At 41.2% G+C, this 21711-nt stretch overlaps 1 protein-coding gene across 7 annotated transcripts in view; it reads right to left on the bottom strand.

Moving 5' to 3' along the window:
* LOC115095437 (inverted formin-2-like) overlaps positions 1-21711 on the bottom strand; it is a 116559-nt gene that overhangs the window by 9019 nt on the left and 85829 nt on the right. For all 7 annotated transcript variants that reach the window (XM_029609074.1, XM_029609071.1, XM_029609076.1 and 4 more), the window contains 2 exons: positions 19783-19903; positions 11035-11199 (listed from right to left, as the gene is read on the bottom strand). In XM_029609074.1, the coding sequence (XP_029464934.1) occupies positions 11035-11199; positions 19783-19903 (286 nt within the window). The remainder of the gene's footprint in view (positions 1-11034; positions 11200-19782; positions 19904-21711) is intronic.

A 21711-nucleotide genomic window follows, 5' to 3' on the forward strand; every position in this document is an offset into this window, starting at 1 on the left:
AGCATCCTCTGACCACAGGCTCTCCGACACAGCTCTCAGTACCATGCTGCTTTCAGGGGAGCAATGCTGCAGTTCCTGAGCCTTTATATAGGTCTTGGATGCAGGACTTCCTGTGTTGCTAGCTGTTGTCATCACTGCCTGGATATACAAGGAAGCTCTCTGCAACCAGCCAACAGCTCAGCAACAAGTCTCCTTGTGCCTGGTTGATTCTTCTGTTTGCTTGTACGCCACTGGTTCTGATGGCTACCTGGATCTCCCCTAAAATGCACCTGCCCTATCTGGCACTTGTTACCTGGACATTACCTATCTTGACCTCTGAATCTTGTCTCTCAGTATGCTATCACCTGCTTGGACCTGGCTTGTATGGCATAAGTGCTCATCTTCCCCCCAATACAGTGAAAGTTTACCAAGGACATGAGCTTAGAGGATTTGTCCTTGCCCAAATTTCTGCAAAAATTGGCCCAGACTGTCCATCATATTCAGCCAACATCCTATAGTGCTGTTGCCCCACCGCCTATCTGCATGAATCCCAGCAGCCAAACAGCTATCCATGTCACTATAGGACATCTGAAGGCGACCCAGGAGCTCCTAAAAAAGGACCACCAATCAGTACAAGTGTAGAGCCGATTGACTATGTCAGCCAACCCCACAGTTCGTTCCCACTGAAAAAGTGTAGCTGAGTTCTAAACACATCCGGTTAAATATATTATTGATTAAACTCATGCCCAGGTACATTGAACCCTATTCTGTTCTGAAGCAACTCAATCTGCTGACATATCAGCTCAATTATCAGCATCCCTTTGGATCCATAATTCTTTTCACATATCCCTTTTGAAACCTTTGATTCTGGGTAAATAAATGAAAGATCTGGAAACCCATCCCCATGGATAATGATCCGGATGCTGAATTTCAGATCCAAAACATTGATTCCAAGTTGATCAGGGGTAAGTTACAGTATCTCATAAATTGGAAGGGCTTTAGGCCTGAATAAAGATCATGGGAAGCTGCCTCTAATTGCCATGAATGTCATCACTTCTTCCCTCACAAGCCCAGGAGGGGAGGTGGACAGCCCTGGGAAGTAGCTTAGGAGGAGGAATACTGTTACACTTCCAGCCTCTCTGGCACTCCAGCTGCATCCTTGGCTCACAGGCTCCTCTGACAGTTTTCGGGACCACACTGCTTCTAGGGAAGTAACACTGCACTTACTGAGCCTTTACATACGTCTTGGAGTGAGGCCTTCCTGTGTTGCTGATTTGATGTCATCACTGACTGGATATAAGGAAGCTCTCTACAACCAACCAGTGCCTCAGCAACAGGTCTCCTTGCAACATGTCCGATTCTTCTGTTCGTCTTTATGCCATTGCTTGATCTCTACCTGTGACCTGAATATCACTTGGACACCTCCTGTCCTGACCTGTGCCTGTTACCTGAATGCTGCCTGTACTCCACCTATGGAATTTTCTGTCTCAGTTCTCCAGCTTCCAGGCCTGTCCATCTGCTGTCGCCTGGCCTGTGCTTGTACGGCTTAGGCTGTGCCAAGCAAGCAGTGGCACAAGGGCTCACCTTTCCCCCAGTACCATAAAAATAGGGACTTATCCCCAGATTGGAGTATGACCCCCCTGCTTTCATGAATACCAGACGAGATGCTACACCAGTCTTCATGCCTCAGTTTCTGGTATTTTCTGCTTCTTGTGGTGCCTTAGGGTATTGAGATTTTTTCTTCATTCTTTAATCCTCACTCAATGCCTTGGACATGTTAAGGGCTAAGCTGCTAATGCATTAACTTTCACTGGGGCTTTCTGATATATTTATAAGTGATCTGGAAAAGGATACCATGAGTATGGCAATCACATTTGCAGATGACAAATTATTCAGATTAGTTAAAATCACAAGTGGATGGTGATAAAATGCAGGTGGACCTTGCGAGACTGGAAGATTGGGCATCCCTATGACAGAAGAAATATAATGTGGACAAAAGCAAGTTGATGCATATAGGGAAAAATAATCCATGTAGTAGTTATATAATGGTAGGTTCCATATTAGGAGCTACCACCCAGGAAAAAGATCTGGGCATCATAGTTGATATTACATTTAAGTAGTCAGCTCAGTGTGCTATGGCAGTCAAAAAAGCAAATAATGTTAGGAATTATTAGGGAGGAAATGCCAAATAAAACTGAGAATATCATAATGCCTATTGCTCCATGGTGAGACCGCACCTTGAATACTGGGTGCAATTCTGGTCACCTCCATCTTAAAAAATAAATAAAAAGATAGTTGCACTGGAGAAAGAACAGAGAAGGGCGACCGAAATGATAAAGAGCATTGAATGGCTTCCCTATCAGGAAAGGATAAAGTGGTTAGGGCTGTTCAGCTTGGAGAAGAGACAGCTGAGGGTGGCATAAGGTAGTCTACAAAATCATGAAAAGACTTGAACGGTAAATGTGAATTGGTTATTTACTCTTTTGAATAATACAAGGACTAGGGGGCACTCCAAGAAGTTAACAAGTAGCACATTTAAGACAAATCTGAAAAAAATCACCTCACTCAACACAATTAAGCTCTGGAATTCATTGTCAGAGGATGTGGTTAAGGAAGTATAGCTGGGTTTAAAATAGGTTTGGATAAGTTCCTGGAAGAGAAGTCCATAAACTGCTATCAATAGGGCATAGCCAATGTTTTGTTGCCAGCATTAGCAGCATGAGATCTAATGTTTGTGTACTTGCCAAGTACTTGTGACTTGGATTGGCCACTATTGGAAACAGGATGCTGGGCTGATGGACCCTTGGTCTGACCCAGTATGGCATCTCTTATGTCTTAAGAAATACCACTGCTCCTATCCTTCACCTCTCTGTGCCTTAGGGTACAGATGCCACTACTCCTGCACTCTTTCTGTGCCTTAAATTGTCATTGTGTCAGTTTGCTGCTGCCGCCATCTTGTTCTGTTGTTTGCCTTGGAGTACTGTTTATACTGTCACGTTTCTTTGGTTTTCTCCTCACTCAAACTTGGACAGCTGCTTAGGCCTCAGCTCCTACTCCATGTCTTAGGTGCCAATACCACTATTCCTGCTACTTTACTCCTCTCTTGTTGCTTTCAGAGGCAATTGAATGCTAGGGAACCCATTCCTTACTACAAGAATCAGCATCTGCAAAGTAGTAAATCAAAATGCCAAACCTGATCCCCGGTCTTATCCAATTGATGCAATAGGTAAAACATGCAGAGTACCACTATGGACCTCCTCCACAGATCCTGTGGCTTTACCCTGCACAGGCACTGTAGGTTAGTTCACCATTTTTCAGCTACTGGATAGCATCATTAGTCTTTCACCACACTACCAATTTGGATGTCAGAACTGCTACAGACTCTGTCCAGAAGTTCTCTAGCTTCAGGTTACCATTTGTGGTGCTTTACAGCTGATGATGCCTTGAAGAGTTCATGCCTCTTATTAGTACACTTTGTACTTCTCCCAGGATCTTTGAGTGTTCCTGCTACTTTCCCCCAGTCTTGCTGCTCTCTCTGCTGCTGATGCCTGCATGCAAGTTTCATTAAACCTGGATAGTAGGGGGGAGGGGGCTCACGTGATGTGGTAAGCCTGGGGAATTTGCACTTATCAAGACTCCAGGTGCTCTCTCTTCGTATCAGTAGCAAAATAATCAATAAAGGTGTCGGGGGGGGGGGGGGGGGGAAATGACCACTACAGCAGGGAGTTTGGCTGATACAGGCCCTCTAAGGAAATTATTGCTGAGCTGACAAAGTAGTGGTATCCGCTCTGAGAAATCCTCCATTTCTAACCAAATAACTTTTTTAAAAATAACTATCAGAGTTCAGCTCTAGGATGGATAATAGAGGGCAGTGGTAGAGGATGAGTAGATATCACATGAAAATAACATTTCCAAACTTGAGATTACAAAAAGGGAAGATCAATGATTTAGAAAAATGATCATAAAGCTAACGGAAGTGTTGGAGAAATAGCTACCAGAGGCTCTAAATATCCCCGAGTTTTGGGGAGAACTAAAATTGAATAGGCACACAACCTTGGCAGTAGGCGAGAGAGAGAGAGACCAGGCCATGAACAACGGCGAAGTTGCTCAATTTAGCTCACAAATGGTGAAGCAAAGTTTAGAAAAGTAAAAAACAGCTGTATACACCAAGATACTCTATACAGTATTTCAAGATTATTCCTATTTATCTCAGCGAAACATCAGAGTTCAATCCAAATATGTGCATCTCTTGTGCAGCAGCAACTTAAGTTTGCTTTACAATACCTGCGACGCTCAGGTATGGTATGAAGGGAAACCTCAGTTATTTGAAGAAGTGGAGAAAGTTCTTCAGTTCATCAATAAGTTATAAGGACGTTCATTTAATAAGAAAACTGCAATTAAAAACACTACCGCTGATATTTGTGAATTGTGTGTTTCTACAATAAAGTTTTAAGATTCAGATAGCTCATGAGCAATGAAGAGTAAAAAAATGGATCCTGTTTACTTGGAGGATTAAAAGATCATTTTGTTGTAGGAACATGAGAGCATGGCATTCTGGAGTAATTTGTTAGGTGTGGATCATCAGAATGTCTCTCTTTATGGTTAAATGGAGGTCTGGGTCTCAAGTGCATTATTGAAGAGTGACCTCACATCTTGATGCAGGCTGGCGATGGTTCTAGCCAGTCTGGTCTGAGAGTAATAATGGACCATAGAAGAAAAAGAGGGGAAAGAATTAAAAGTTGCCTTCATAATTAAAAAAAGCAAACACAAAACAAATGATTAGGACTGCATACAGATCATGCCGGAGGTGATCTCATGCCGTGGAAGCCACTGTCCTTGTAATTTGGGGAAAGCACTAGACGTCTACTTCAACACGGCAGCAGAGTGGGATGTTGTAATGAGAGAAAACGATGGAAAAATTGGTCATGCCGGAGATGGCCTTAAAAATTGTTGAAATTGTGTGCTCTTGAGCGAAAGTGACAGTGTGTCTGAAGTGCAATAGATTGAGCAGGCTGATTCCAGATATAGCAGAAAGGTTGGGTTGTGTTAACGTAGAGTGGCAAGTTCACATCATAGGTAAAACTAGTCACAGCTATGAAAGTTTGCAGAGATAGGAAACTTTTGGTCTTGGATTTGACTCTGAAAAGGCATTCAATAGAGTATCTTGGTTGGGGAGATACCAGTTCCGGAGATGGTTTTCAGGGGTGGTGACTCAGACGAACTGAATGAAATCACTGTGAACCTGGAAGATGTAGTAGGCCAGATTGACAAACTAAAGAGTAGCAAATCACCTGGACCGGATGGTATGCATCCTAGGGTTCTGAAGGAACTCAAAAATGAAATTTCTGATCTATTAGTTAAAATTTGTAACCTATCATTAAAATCATCCATTGTACCTGAAGACTGGAGGGTGGCCAATGTAACCCCAATATTTAAAAAAGGCTCCAGGGGTGATCCGGGTAATTATAGACCAGTGAGCCTGACTTCAGTGCCGGGAAAAATAGTGGAAACTATTCTCAAGATCAAAATTGTAGAGCATATAGAAAGACATGATTTAATGGGACACAGTCAACATGGATTTACCCAAGGGAAGTCTTGCCTAACAAATCTGCTTCATTTTTTTGAAGGGGTTAATAAACATGTGGATAAAGGTGAACCGGTAGATGTAGTGTATTTGGATTTTCAGAAGGCGTTTGACAAAGTCCCTCATGAGAGGCTTCTACAAAAACTAAAAAGTCATGGGATAGGAGGCGATGTCCTTTCGTGGATTACAAACTGGTTAAAAGACAGGAAACAGAGAGTAGGATTAAATGGTCAATATTCTCAGTGGAAAAGGGTAAACAGTGGAGTACCTCAGGGATCTGTATTGGGACCGGTGCTTTTCAATATATATATAAATGATCTGGAAAGGAATACGACGAGTGAGGTTATCAAATTTGCGGATGATACAAAATTATTCAGAGTAGTTAAATCACAGGCAGACTGTGATACATTACAGGAGGACCTTGCAAGACTGGAAGATTGGGCATTCAAATGGCAGATGAAATTTAATGTGGACAAGTGCAAGGTGATGCACATAGGGAAAAATAACCCTTGCTGTAGTTACACGATGTTAGGTTCCATGTTAGGAGCTACCACCCAGGAAAAAGATCTAGGCATCATAGTGGATAATACTTTAAAATCGTCGGCTCAGTGTGCTGCAGCAGTCAAAAAAGCAAATAGAATGTTAGGAATTATTAGGAAGGGAATGGTTAATAGAACGGAAAATGTCATAATGCCTCTGTATCGCTCCATGGTGAGACCGCACCTTGAATACTGTGTACAATTCTGGTCGCCGCATCTCAAAAAAGATATAGTTGCGATGGAGAAGGTACAGAGAAGGGCAACCAAAATGATAAAGGGGATGGAACAGCTCCCCTATGAGGAAAGGCCGAAGAGGTTAGGGCTATTCAGCTTGGAGAAGAGACGGCTGAGGGGGGATATGATAGAGTCTTTAAGATCATGAGGTCTTGAACGAGTAGATGTGACTCGGTTATTTACACTTTCGAATAATAGAAGGACTAGGGGGCATTCCATGAAGTTAGCAAGTAACACATTTAAGACTAATCGGAGAAAATTCTTTTTCACTCAACGCACAATAAAGCTCTGGAATTTGTTGCCAGAGAAGGTAGTTAGTGCAGTTAGTGTAGCTGGGTTCAAAAAAGATTTGGATAAGTTCTTGGAGGAGAAGTCCATTAATGGCTATTAATCAATTATACTTAGGGAATAGCCACTGCTATTAATTGCATCAGTAGCATGGGTTCTTCTTAGTGTTTGGGTAATTGCCAGGTTCTTGTGGCCTGGTTTTTGGCCTCTGTTGGAAACAGGATGCTGGGCTTGATGGACCCTTGGTCTGTCCCAGCATGGCAATTTCTTATGTTCTTATATGTCCTCTGTCTTATGGAGATTTGGGCTAGAAGGTAATATATTAGAGTTTATCGCACTTATATAATCATTTACCTATGTCTACTATAGTGGCAAATGGTTGCAAATCTTCAGATGTGCATATTGACCATGGAGTTAGGCAAGGATATTATATATTTTGGTCTATAGACCCTTTAATAAGGAAAATAAATAAGAATGCATCTATAGTGGGTTGTCAATTGAAAGACCAATAGTTTAAAGTAGCATCTTTCGCAGACTATGTTTTAGTGTGTTTGACTAATCCTAGAACTTTAGATAGGGTCCTATACACACAGCATTGTTTTGGGGAACTTGCCGGCCTAAAGATCAATCGTGACAAATCCGAAATTTTAGAAGTAACCGGGGAATTATATAATAGAGGTCTACCTTTCCTTCACAACGGGTTACAACAGAATTAAAATACTTAGGTATTAGAATCCCAGTTAAAAGGAGGAGGTATTTTGAGGCAAATGCAAGACCATTGCTGAGGAAAATGGAAGATAATTTTAAGGCCTGGAAACATCTTCCTTTTTCCTAAATAGGATGGATTCATTTGTTAAAAATGATAGAAGTTCCAAAATGGTTATATGTGCTGCAAATGCTCCCAATCCAGCTAACTAAAAAAAGATGCTGGAAGGTTTAAGCAGGAATATGATAGGTTTCATATGGAAAAGCAAAAAAGCAAGGCTATCTCTGGAGTCTTTGGTATGTCCTACTCACCAGGGGGTTTTAAACTGCCCTAACATAAAACTATACAACCTGCCCTGTATTTGACACTACCCAAGTTTACTCCCATAAAGGTTTGTATCTACTTGGATGTTTCCTCTCTTGGAATGCCTTCCTTCATGTAGATGAGAGGGATATACCTACCCATATCTCTCAGAGGGCACTTATTATTGGAATCAGTACAGAGTGCCTGGTATTTCCTATGCCACAAGAGACCAGCCAGATTAACCTCTTTCCTCTCCATTCAAGGCAACCCACAATTTTCCCCTGGGTTGAAAGATCCTACATTTAGAATCTGGAAAGAGAAAAGACTCAAGAATTTACTGCAGAATTTTAGGGAGGATAGGAAACATACTCAGAGTTTCAAGAACTACAACAATTTTCTCTTCCACAGATATTTTTATGCATATCTCCAAGGCACTATACATTAGAAATAATGAGGAATGCTTTGAATTTGGGGTGAGATCCCTTGGTGATCGTTTTGTTGGGGGGGGGGGTGGAATAGGAAATTCCTGTGCAAAATTTGATGGAGCACTTCAGAGTATTAAACAAGATATCTTTCGGAAATGCATGGAGAAATGGAATAAATCATTGACTTCTGCCCTTAGAATACTGGAAGTGCAGAAAAGTTTTGCAAAAATCAATGCTATTACTGAAAATGCACTATTGAGAAAAACGCAGTTCAAATTTCTCAATCAAATGTATTTTTCTCAAATAAGAACCTTCAAAGAAGGGCTATGCTCAATGGATATTTGTGTTAAATGTAAGAAGGATAAAGAGAGTTGAATACGGATGTGCAATCATTTTTCCCGAATTAGGTAATTGCCAGGTTCTTGTGGCCTGGTTTTGGCCTCTGTTGGAAACAGGATGCTGGACTTGATGGACCCTTGTTCTGACCCAGCATGGCAATTCTTATGTTCTTAAGCAATTTCAATGAAATTGCCTAATTCGGAATGGTTCGGGAGAACCAAAAAACGATTTAATTTTTTCCGAAATTTCAGGAAAAATTCATTTTCAGGGGCCCCGAAAAAAAATCCCTGAACCATGGGAAAAATGAAATTCCCGTGGGGGGAGCCCCCAAAACGAAGCCAGACATGAAGGTATAACCCGAAGCACATCTCTAGGTTTTGAGCATGGTTTTTGGGGCTGTGAGATAATAAATTTCGGAAGAAAAACACAAAAATGTGTTTTAGGGATTAGCCTGAACAGGATTTCGATACAATGTATCCTAAAGTATGGCTCTTTGGTAATTATACCCAAATATATCCCAGGATGAAATGGGTACAATATTTATGGACAAAGTTAGTTTATTAGGTAAACAAAACACTGAGTCATTGGTTGATGGAGACCAGCCCTCCCATAAGATTATGGAAATCCAAATGTTTAAAAACTATTAAATTTTTGAATATTGGACAGCAAGAACTCAAAGAGAACAAAAACAAGGAGTTAATGTTGGAAATCTGGCAAGTCTATTTTTGCAATGACACCAGTAATTAGGAATTCAGTCTATAGCTTATAACCTGGAATTAGAAACTGTTCTTTGTAGTTCTATTTCTTATGTCTATGGTTTATATTATGTATTTCATTATGTTCTACGTATTTTTGCATTTCATACTTGTGTCTTACGTTTTATATCCCATATATTTCATGTATACTCTTACTTTTATTGGCTGCTCTCTAAATGGGATATGTTTAGTAAGACCTCTGATACAATCTGAAAAGGTGAACTTAAAAATCAGGCAATTGGGATTTCTTGGGGGTGCTGATAATATTACAGATCCACACTGCTTGATTGGCATTGCAGGGATTGGGAGAGGGAGAAAAGGGAAAATGTTTCTTTGTATGTTTATATGTATGGTCACCTTTGTAATTAAGATTGGCCAAATGTGTGATGATATGTTTTCTGTTCACTGTGAATCCCATAAATAAAGATTTATTTAAAAAAAACAAAACTGATAGCAAAGTCCAACATTAGAGTCCAAAACAGAATATATTGCTTCCCCTATTGATTCTAATGAAAAATATTAATGAAAAACAAGTTAATCTAGGAACTGAAATGAACAAAATGGATTAAAATGGCAAGACAACCAGAATTTTTCTATGCATACCTCCAATGACAAGAGCGTGAGAGCAATGGCTTGGTAACAAAATTCCAGACTTCAAGGTCATTATGGAAGAAGTAGGTTTGAATATAGTTACTTTCTGACAAGAGTACCATGACTAGATAGAAGAGTAGAAAATCACCCGGACCGGATGGTATACACCCCAGAGTTCTGAAGGAACTAAAAAATGAAATTTCAGACCTATTAGTAAAAATTTGTAACTTATCATTAAAATCTTCCATTGTACCTGAAGACTGGAGGATAGCAAATGTAACCCCAATATTTAAAAAGGGCTCCAGGGGTGATCCGGGAAACTACAGACCGGTTAGCCTGACTTCAGTGCCAGGAAAAATAGTGGAAAGTGTTCTAAACATCAAAATCACAGAACATATAGAAAGACATGGTTTAATGGAACAAAGTCAGCATGGCTTTCCCCAGGGCAAGTCTTGCCTCACAAATCTGCTTCACTTTTTTGAAGGAGTTAATAAACATGTGGATAAAGGTGAACCGGTAGATGTAGTATACTTGGATTTTCAGAAGGCGTTTGACAAAGTTCCTCATGAGAGGCTTCTAGGAAAAGTAAAAAGTCATGGGATAGGAGGCGATGTCCTTTCATGGATTACAAACTGGCTAAAAGACAGGAAACAGAGTAGGATTAAATGGACAATGTTCTCAGTGGAAGGGAGTGGACAGTGGAGTGCCTCAGGGATCTGTATTGGGATCTTCTAGGTCTTCTAGGAGTAGGGAGATTCTGAATTCTTTGCAAGGAGAATTGTTAACTAATAATGGAACCCATATGGTAAGCACAAGGTCCAGTATCTCTGTTGTAATGGATGATCACCGGGGATCCAGTGATTATGGGACCCAATATTAAAAGCACATTCAGAGCTATTTAGCTGCATAAGGCCCGCTTATTCGGCTAAGTAGCAGTTGCTGAATATGCGCCTACGATCAGCAGCTGCTACTTAGCCGTATAAGTCCTTTATACAGCTAAAAGCTATACGCATAAAAAGTAGACGTGCACTCTGTGGATTAGGGGTGGAGAGAGACAGCTGTATAATTTATGCTGCAAACTCTTGAATAATCGGTAGTTAGCATTTAAGTATCTGTGTAAGATTAGAAGCGCTATAGAGCAGGTCTAAACTTAGCTGGGTAGGCTATGTTTCATATAAAACTGATCACATGTGCATGTTTATTATGGCACCCTAATCCCAAATTACTTTATGCTAGCCTTCTGCTTTTCTATAGCCCCTTATCAGCACAGTAACATTTGTAAAACGTGAACCTTGTGTGCTTTGATGAACAGCTCCCTGAAGCTTTTCATAGTAGTAAATAGATTTTGCAATGAAAACGTTTGGGGGTCTTCAGAGAAGTATTCCACAAGCCGTTTCCTCTTCTTTTCAATCGCTTGCAGCTCTCTATCCATTTCTTCACATGCATGTATACGATCCTAGAGGTGCAGGAATTTAGAAACTCTTCAAGTCATAGCATGCTATTAACATGTACAAGTTGCATATATTTTGATAAATTGTAAATGCAGAGAAGAGTTTACAATCTGATTTTTGAAAGCAACACTTTAAAATGGTTATTTTTATATATCAAACTTGATACTAGACTAGTGCATTAGAATAAATATTTACTTACCTTTATATGCCACTATTGCCAAGGCCCAAAACAGCTTACAGTATAATATAAACATAATCTAAATACACACATAAGAGATAAACCATTTCATCCCTTCTGACATACCCTTAAAATATCAGTTACTGACAACAAGAGGTGGCGTTGCAGCACAAATGGATAGCATTGCTTTCCAGAATAAAAAGCAATAGATTGTAATGTTTTTAAAGCTTCCATTCTTATCAGCACCAAGAAAGTAAGAACCCAAACCTACTCTTTCCTCATCAGTATCTTCCTCTGACCAAAGCATGGCCTCAACAGTTCCTCTTTCTACTCTAGGATGCAGCAGACCCTGTTCTTCTTGCCTCCTCTATCAGTACCTTTTTTTGACTGTTCCTTACCCGCATTCTCCTCCTCGACTATTCTCTCCACTCTCCTAACTTTACTTCCTTCCATTCCCCCTCCCAACACTGCAAGTGCAGCACAGACATACCAGTGCCAAGTATTTTTTTTTTAATTTTCTCTTTATTAAATTTTCAAATAAATACAAAGCATTTCGTCTTTGCACAGAAATATAGAAAATAAGATTATACATAATAAATCAATTCATATATAAGAAATATCTCCTTTATTCAGTCCACTAATCATTAGATGAGGGGGCGGACAACAAAAGGAAGCCAATTTTACTCAAAGAAAAAAGCCATCAAAGAAATTGCCATTAGCTTGCTCTATTTCAATCCCTTTCAAGCCGATTCTGGGAGTCTATCCACGCCTTTAGATGTTCAGGAGTTAGAAATATATAGGTATTAGAGGTGTGAATCGTGTGATCGATCGTCTTAACGATCAATTTTGGTTGGGGGGGGGAGGGAAATCTTATTGTCGTGTTTTGTTTTTTTTAAAAATCGTTAAAAATCATAAATCGGGGGAGGGCGGGAAAACTGGCACACCAAAAAAACCCTAAAACCCACCCCGAACCTTTAAAACAAATCCCCCACACTCCCGAACCCCCCCAAAATGTTTTAAATTACCTGGGGTCCGGGGGGGGGGGGGGTCCCGACGCAATCTCCCTCTCTCTCTGGCCACAGCTGTGTTGAGAAATGGCGCCGGTGGCCCTTTGCCCTTATCATGTGACAGGGCAAAGGTAGTGCCGGCGCCATTTTGGTTCCTGGCTCCCGACGTCACGCGTGCAGGATGTCGCTCCCGGACCCCCAGGGACTTTTGGCCAGTTTGGGGGGGGGCTCCTGTCCCTCACAAGACTTGCCAAAAGTCCAGCGGGGGTCCGGGAGCGACCTCCTGCACGCGTGACGTATTGCCAATCTTCAAAATGGCGCCGGCACTACCTTTGCCCTCACTATGTCATACGGGACATCCACCTCCCCCCAAGCCTGGAAGCCAGAGGGAGGAGCCGAAGCACGCCTCAAAGGCGGCGTCCTTGCGGCGCAACGCCGCCGCGCGGCCAAGCCGTGCGCGCCTAAGGGGTGCGCACGGCTTAGTCCGGCTTTGCTGGATTGGTGGGTAGCTCTGTTCTCTTCTTTCCTGAGGCTTTGGACTAAGATTTGCATAAAAGTCTAAACGATCAGCTTCTCGTTGTGAAGTATGCCACCCAAAAGAAAGGGGAAGGTAAGGGTGTTTCCCCCAGAACCCTTACCCCCCTTTCTCCAACTAGAAATTGACCGATATATGACAGCTTGAGAAAAAAGAGAGTTCCAGTGAACCTGTTGGAAGCCCCATAGAAGGAGAACTAGGGGCTCCCCTGGACGAGGCCTTTCTAAGTCCTGATGCATGTCTGCCTCCCGCTCAACGCGGCGCAAATGGAGTAGCTGTTACAACATCTATCTCAGGGGAGGAACGAATCCTAACCCCTGAAGGAGCCACCTCCGTTTTGGAATCAGAAGATGAGGAGGAAGCTGGTGCTTCAGCAGTTCAACATCAAGGAACCCTCAACACTGAATGTCCAGAAGTAGCGAGGCCTAAACAAACTAGGCCAGAGACGGTAACCTTAGGTGCTATATGGGACTTGGTTAATGGCTTGAGTGCCACTATAGATAGACTAGAAAAGAAAATTGATTCAGTTTCCCTAAATGTACAACAACAATTTCAGGGTGTACAGAAGCAAACAGGTGAAGTTGTTACTAGAATAGAACAAGTAGAAATTAATGTGAAATTGTTGCAAAGCGTGAGTAATTGTTTGGTAAAAGATCAATTAGCCTGTTCTAGAAGACTGGAAGTTATAGAAAATAATATTAGGCATTTAAATGTGCGAGTTACAAATTTCCCTAAAGTTGCAGGTGAAATCCCTTTTCAAACATTTAAGAGGTATTTAGTTGAGGTTCTGGGGTTCTCAGATGGAAATAATGTTATCACTCAATTCTTGTTTTTTTGTAAAAAAAGAACCTCAGTTACCCCAATAATTCCAGCTAACTTGACAAGTTTTTTGGAGGATTCTTCATTACAGATATTAGATAGGGAAACTTTGTTTCTTTTGTTTCTACTTATGATATAAGCAAATTGATGAAAATGTACTTTCAAAAGTTTCCTACTTCATATCACGGACAGGTTGTTAAGATTTTCCCTGATTTAGCCCCAATCACACGTAATAAAAGACGTGAGTTCTTAGAATTAAGATCTAGAGTAATATCATTAGGGTATTCCTTTTTGTTGAAGTACCCATGTTGTTGTAACATTAAGAGAGGAACTGATTCTTATTTGTTTACACAGATAGAACAATTATGTTTATTTTTAGAGGCACGTGAACCTGCAACCTCCTCCCCTGTAGACACCTGAGATCCAGGACAAAGAAATGGAAATAGCTGATTGTGCTATTAGACAATATAAGGAAAGCTCCTTTATTTTTTCTTTATTCTCCCTCAGTTTTCAGTCCTAGAGTCTCAGGTTTCTTATTAGATTCCTTAAGATATAAATGGAAAATTTTGAAAAGGTTATTCCTAGTATTTCAACTGGATTTCGAAATAATTTTGAAAATAAATAAATATTTGTAAGTTTGTTAGCAACAAACAATTGAATGACTTGGATAACCTGTGAAAATTATTTTTTCATTTCAAGTTAAATTGAATGTGTATATTCGCATATTTGTAATGCTGAAAATTATAAATAAATAATAAAAAAAATATAAAGGTAGGGGGGTTTAGATAGGGCTAGGGGAGGTGAAGGGAACGGGCAGCACGCACAGAGCTCGGCGCGCAAGGTGTACAAATGTTCACCACCTTGCGCGCGCTGACCCCGGATTTTAAAAAGATACGCTTGGCTACATGCGTATCTATTAAAATCCGGCTTACTCTTGTTTGCGCCGGGTGCACGAACAAAAGTACGCGCTCGCGTACTTTTTTAAAATCTGCCCCACATCTTGTTGATTAACAGAGCTGGTAAGACCTCAGTCTTAACCTAGAGTCGATTTGGGACACAATACATGTTTTGAACTCAAATATTACAGTTCAAGGTAATTCTATCATTAATACTGGTAAAGACCTGGATATTCGGTTAAAGACTGTTGAGAAAGAAAGTGGAGAACACAGTAGTGCTGGAATCTTTTAAAACTAATCTTGAGAGTTCTATTACACAGCAAGCATTAATCAAGGAAAACCAACTACTTCAGTTTAGTTAGAGAATATGGAGAATCGAATGCGAACGAAAAATCTACGATGCATTAGTTTTCTGAAAGTTACGCTTGTTTCACCTAAAGATATGTGGAGGAGGTATTTATTAGAAATACTTAGATATTATTGGAAAAGATAGATTCCCGGAATTTTAAGATATATTATATCCCCCACTGAAGAAAGTTCACTGGAGAATAATAATATGCAAGTTTTATTACCTCCTTATCTCAACAGTTTTGTGGTAGTAATGAAAATTTGGCAACATCTTCTACCTTGATTGTCACTTTTTTGCTTGAGACTGATAGGGGATGGATCTTTAAAAAATATTTTGCACACTGAACAGAGCTTTTTTTGAACTATAGACGTCAAATATTCCCTGATCTTTCAAGACAAATCCAGAGGAGAAGACTTCAGTTTCTGTTATTGAGGCCGAAAGTGCTTGAACTAGGGTCATTATTTGTATTAAAATTTCCTTGTAAATGTTTGATTAAGCATCAAGGGGCTTATTTGTTTTTCAACCTTCCCAATTAATACATTTTCTAATAAAATTGGGGTTCAGTTTAGCTCTTCTCTGGCTTCTGGTTAATGAGCTCCTTTAAAGCAGCAATTTTGACCTCATAAGATATGCTGACCTAGTCTTGCTAGTTTTGAATCATATAGATTTCCTCATGGATAGTGTAAATCGTGGATTAATATTGTGGATTTTTTAGACAGGTGGTATTTGAATTGTGTATTTATTTATTTGTATTATTGCTGTAATACTACATTTATTGCCTTTCAAGTGTATGCTTGATATTATATTGTAAATTAATTTTAAAAATCAAGCTGTTATAATGGTTCAAGATTTTGCTGATATTAAAGTGCTGTAGTATTTTATATTGCACTTAAGTTTTCTTTTATGCATTGCAATTTTGTTATTGATGAATGAATTGTATTTGTACAACACTACACAAAAGCACCGCAGTCGTCACCTTGGAACCCTCTTAAACCAAAGAAAAAAAAAGCAGTTATCCTAGAGGAGAAGGGTCACCCAGCGTGACAAGCCTGCCCATCCCGTGACTCCGGAAACCTCGCTTCCCTATACCTTCCACAGAACCTCATCCTATAGCCACACCCTTCTCTCACTCACTCTCTGACTCAACTTGCATTCTGAGCTTTAAACCCATATGCTTCCTCTATAGATATAAAGCTAAGCTATTTGGACTCCCACCTCTCCAGCATCTAATTCTCAGTTCTGCACGTCTAATTCCGCCTACTGAGCTCCCAGAAAAAATGCTAACCCATCAAATCCCTATCAGATACCACCGCTACCACTCTGGCATTCTTCCTCCTCAAGAAACACCATCAAGAGTCTCCAGATCTCTCATCCCAATCATGATCACCCCTCTGACCCAATTCCTTGGGCTTGCTCTTCTCTCAGTAACCCTAGTCAATCACAAACCCTGACCAAAAAGACACACATCCTCAACGACTATCTCCTGGACTCTAACCCAGACATCTGTGCCATCACAGAAACCTGGCTAAAAAACTCAGACATCACGCTAATCAATCAACTACCCACACACATATATGATATCTTTGCATTCCACAGACACAAAAAATGAGGGGGCAGTCTCCTACTAGCTACCAAGAAAGAACTCAGACTTACATCGCATACTATCAAGTCTGAATCCAAACTGGAACTGGGTTTAGTCACATCAAAACAACTCCAATTACTGCTAGTCTATGCACCACCAGGAGTACTAGATTCTGATCCCTCACCCCTTATTGAATCTATAGTGAAACATATCAACACAGACCTTCCAACTATGCTCATGGGAGATTTCAACCTCCATATCGATGCCTCACCCCGCTCCGCCAATTGCGAAGCCCTCCTTGCTTCCCTCAGCGCAATGGGATTCAATCAGACCGTCAACAACCCGACACACAAAGCTGGACACACTCTAGATCTTATTTCATCAACTCAAACTTCTCAGGCACAATGGAACCCTCGTGTACCCCAATCCCTTTGTCTGACCACTTCCTGATCTTCTCCTCCTTCTCCACAAATAAACAGACATACACACCACATCACCTCTCCACCATTCACTACAGGAAACCTTGCGCATCCGATATACTCTGATCAGCTTTCCATGGAATTCACAAACTTAGATCTATCCACCCTGACTCAGCTGTTCTCTCCTGGCATATCACTGAAGCAGTAGCAAACAAACTATGCCCCGCAGTCTCCAAGACTATTAACCCAGCTAAAAAAAGGAAATCAACCCTGGTTCACCTCTGAACTGAAACGGATGAAACAAGACCTACGACACAAAGAAATAGATGGCGTAAAACCCCCAACTCATCTACACTTTCAGCATACAAAGGAACCCTACATCATTACAGGACCTCTATTCTTAAGACAAAAAGAGAATACTATGCCAATAAAATACACAATCTCCAATTTGATGCCAAAGCTCTTTTCTCTTATGTATCACAAATCACAAAATCAGCCCCTCCGACAATACCAGACGAACAGGCACTATCCAAGGCTAAGGAGCTTGCATCATTCTTCCAACAGAAGATTTTGAATACCCTTGCACTGCTCCCTAACAACACTACCCCACTTACTGCATGCGACAATCTCCACACCCCCATGGGAGCCAAACTCGACAACTTTGATTTAACCTCCCCCAGGGAAATCAAATCCCTCCTTAAGAAACAGAAACCATCCAGCCACCCGGCAGACAATATCCCTTCCAAACTTCTGCTTCTTATTCCAAACACGATCTCTGGACCACTGACCAACATTATAAACTGCCTGCTAACTCAAGGGATCTATCCAGACAAACTTAAAACTGCTTCCCTTAAACCCCTCCTTAAGAAACACAACTTAGACCCTAGAGGATTAGCCAATTTCCGCCCCATCTCTAATCTCCCATTCTTAGCTAAACTAACGGAGAAAGTAGTAAACACCCAGCTCTCAGACTATTTAGAAGATCACAATATCCTATATCCATCGCAATATGGCTTTCGCAAATCACGCAACACGGAATCTCTCCTCATCTCTCTAACAGACCACATTATGATGGGATTAGACAAAGGCCACTCCTTTCTACTAGTCCTACTAGACATCTCGGCGGCCTTCGACACCGTCAACCACTCCATCCTCCTGAATCGCCTATCAGGCATTGGTATATCTGGATCAGTCCACAGCTGGTTCAAGTCTTTCCTCAGTAACAGAAGCTTTAAAGTCAAAATTAATAATAAAGAATCACCTTCTACAAATTCCTCACTTGGTGTACCACAAGGATCCTCCTTATCTCCCACCCTCTTCAACATCTACCTCCTCCCCCTCTGCCAACTGCTAACAGATCTTAAGCCAATACACTACCTCTACGCAGACGATGTGCAAATTCTGATTCCTATAACAGATTCCATCTCAAAAGCTCTCACTCACTGGAATAACTACCTTCAATCCATCACTAGCCTTCTCAACAGTCTAAACCTGGTCCTTAATACTACGAAGACTGAACTCCTCCTCATCTCCTCCAATCAGGATAACTCCCTCCCACAGTCCCTCCACAACTCCCTTCTCACCCATACGCATGTAAGAGATCTGGGGGTAATTCTTGACAATCGCCTAAACCTAAAGAAAATGATCAACATCACAACTAAAGACTGTTTCTACAGACTCCAGGTTCTAAAAAAAGACTCAAACCCCTCCTATTCTTCCACGACTTCAGGACAGTTCTCCAGTCCTTGATATTTGCCAAAATAGACTACTGCAGCGCTCTCCTCTTAGGTCTACCCATCTCTACCACTAAGCCACTACAGATGATTCAGAATGCCGCAACCAGAATTTTGACCAACACCAACCGTGGAGAACACATCTCACCGATCCTCAGAAACCTGCACTGGTTACCAGTCAACTTCAGAATCCTACACAAATCACTCACCTTAATCCACAAATCCATCCACAATCAACTTCAACTCGACCTCGAAATCCCCCTCAAACTCCATACCTCCAACAGACCGATCAGAGAAATCCACAAAGGAACTCTGTAAGCTCCTCCAACTAAAGCCAAGCGCCTCACCTCGACCAAAGACCGAGCGTTCTCAACAGCAGGACCAACTATTTGGAATAACATCCCTTCAGACCTCAGGCTGGAACCATGCCTCCCAACATTTAGGAAAAAACTGAAGACATGGCTTTTCCGCCAAGCCTTCTCAGATCCCCAGGATACACACTAGATGACCTAACTCCCTTCATGAACGATGGAACCTTGTACCTCAAAGTTCATTAAGTGCTAGCCCGCTTACCTTATTGTATTATATTACTAGTTTTCTGCCATCCTAGGCCTCTCTTTCTAGCTGATTAAGCCTCCAAGTTTCACCTACCTTGTTGAATGTAACTTTGCCGCCTCCGTTCATATGTCTATTTATTTATTTTTTGTTTCAGTTTTTCTACCCTGTTCGATGTAAACCGATCTGATATGGTCATTACCAAGAAGGTCGGTATAGAAAAAAGTGTTAAATAAATAAAATTTTACTGGGGTGATCCTTAGGGGCTGGAAGGCAGCTAAGAATTTTTAAACAAATCAATCCTAAATACAATTCCCCTCTCCCCAGCAATTTTTTTCTTTGAAAAAAAATCCCTTCTCAAACCAATACATTTAAAATTTAAAAAAAACATTTAAATATTAACAGTTTTGAAAGAAATGTGAAAGCACAGACTCCGGCCTGATTCACAAGAGAGTTTTTCCCCCAATGACAGAATGGGAGGAAAGCCTTGGTGGTAGTAATGTTAGTTTACTTACCTGAATGACTTCTGCAAATTGCTCTTTAATATCATCATTTCTTGAGGACATTTTCTGCATTGCCTCTCTTAGCTTCAGCAAATTGATGCTTATTTCAGAATGTAAGTTTCCAATGCTAATTCTGTAAGGAGCAGAAAGATCAAAACTTGTAATGAGAAAAAACAGCAACATATACGAGAGTGAGGACGAAGTAAGGAACATTTAAATCATGGCTATTCTCTAAGATTGTTGCCCTAATGTCAGCCCCAGCTGTTTTGTATGGCAAAAAACTACTAGCAAGTAGTAATACTAGCCCTAAATATAGCCTAGAAGTAAAGCCTCTATTGGTTTAAAAGTTAATGGTTTTGTTTTTAAATCCTTTAAAATGCGCCTCCTTTTCCTCCCTTTCCACCCTGAATCCTTGATTATATAAATAAAATTTGACTATGTGGCCAATATAAACCAGTCTACTCTAGAACACTGAACTACTTCATTTGGGGAGGGGCACATGGGTGTGCTCTTTTTGTCCTGTATATTTGTCGAGTAGATTATAAGCTCTCTATAGAGCTTATAATCTACACCTTGAATACTGTGTACAATTCTGGTCGCCGCATCTCAAAAAAGATATAATTGCGATGGAGAAGGTACAGAGAAGGGCTACCAAAATGATAAAGGGAATGAAACAACTCTCCTATGAGGAAAGACTAAAGAGGTTAGGACTTTTCAGCTTGGAGAAGAGACGACTGAGGGGGGATATGATAGAGGTGTTTAAAATCATGAGAGGTCTAGAACGGGTAGATGTGAATCAGTTATTTACTCTTTCGGATAATAGAAAGACTAGGGGGCACTCCATGAAGTTAGCATGGGGCACATTTAAAACTAATCGGAGAAAGTTCTTTTTTACTCAACGCACAATTAGACTCTGGAATTTGTTGCCGGAGGATGTGGTTAGTGCAGTTAATATAGCTGTGTTTAAAAAAGGATTGGATAAGTTCTTGGAGGAGAAGTCCATTACCTGCTATTAAGTTCACTTAGAGAATAGCCACTGCCATTAGCAATGGTTACATGGAATAGACTTAGTTTTTGGGTACTTGCCAGGTTCTTCTGGCCTGGATTGGCCACTGTTGGAAACAGGATGCTGGGCTTGATGGACCCTTGGTCTGACCCAGTATGGCATTTTTTTATGTTTATGTCTGTCTCTTATGTGTATTTGTACAGCACTAGTGGAACATATACAGCACAATACAAGTGGCAAATAGTAATCGTAGGAACAGGTGTGTGCAGGAATGAGTATGCGTACTTTGGAAGGGCCTTTTTGTGCTATCCTTTGCCAGTTGCTTCAATTCAATTTTCCCTGACCTCTTTCTCTGCGTGTGTTGCTCTGGTTGGGAGGGGGTTTAGGGGGGTGGCATTCGGAGTGGCACAATAGTTGGCATTTTAGCCAGTTTCCAACTGTTTCCACAATTAAACAAGAAGGTTTTTTGGGGGGGGGGGGGGGGGGGGGGTGCTTGGTTTTCTGAAAATGCTGATACTATATTTTAGAGATGTGAATCGGAACCAGAATCGGTTCGGATTCCGGTTTGGATTCACATGTGGGTTTTTTTGCATTGGGCCCGATCGCGGTTTTGTTTATCGGCTGCGCCCGAGCCGATAAAAAACCCACCCCGACCCTTTAAAACTAACCCCTTAGCTTCCCCCACCCTCCCGACCCCCCAAAAAATCTTTTTACAGGTACCTGGTGGTCCAGCGGGGGTCCGGGAGCGATCTCCTGCACTTGGGCCGTCGGCTGCCAGTAATCAAAATGGCGCCGATAGCCTTTGCCCTTACTATGTCACAGGGGCTACCGGTGCCATTGGCCAGCCCCTGTCACATGGTAGGAGCACAAGATGGCGCCGGCCATCCAGTGCTCCTACCATGTGACAGGGTCCGGCCAATGGCACGGATACCCTA

Source organism: Rhinatrema bivittatum, chromosome 7 (genome assembly GCF_901001135.1).
Source record: "Rhinatrema bivittatum chromosome 7, aRhiBiv1.1, whole genome shotgun sequence".
Classification (NCBI taxonomy): Eukaryota; Metazoa; Chordata; class Amphibia; order Gymnophiona; family Rhinatrematidae; genus Rhinatrema; species Rhinatrema bivittatum.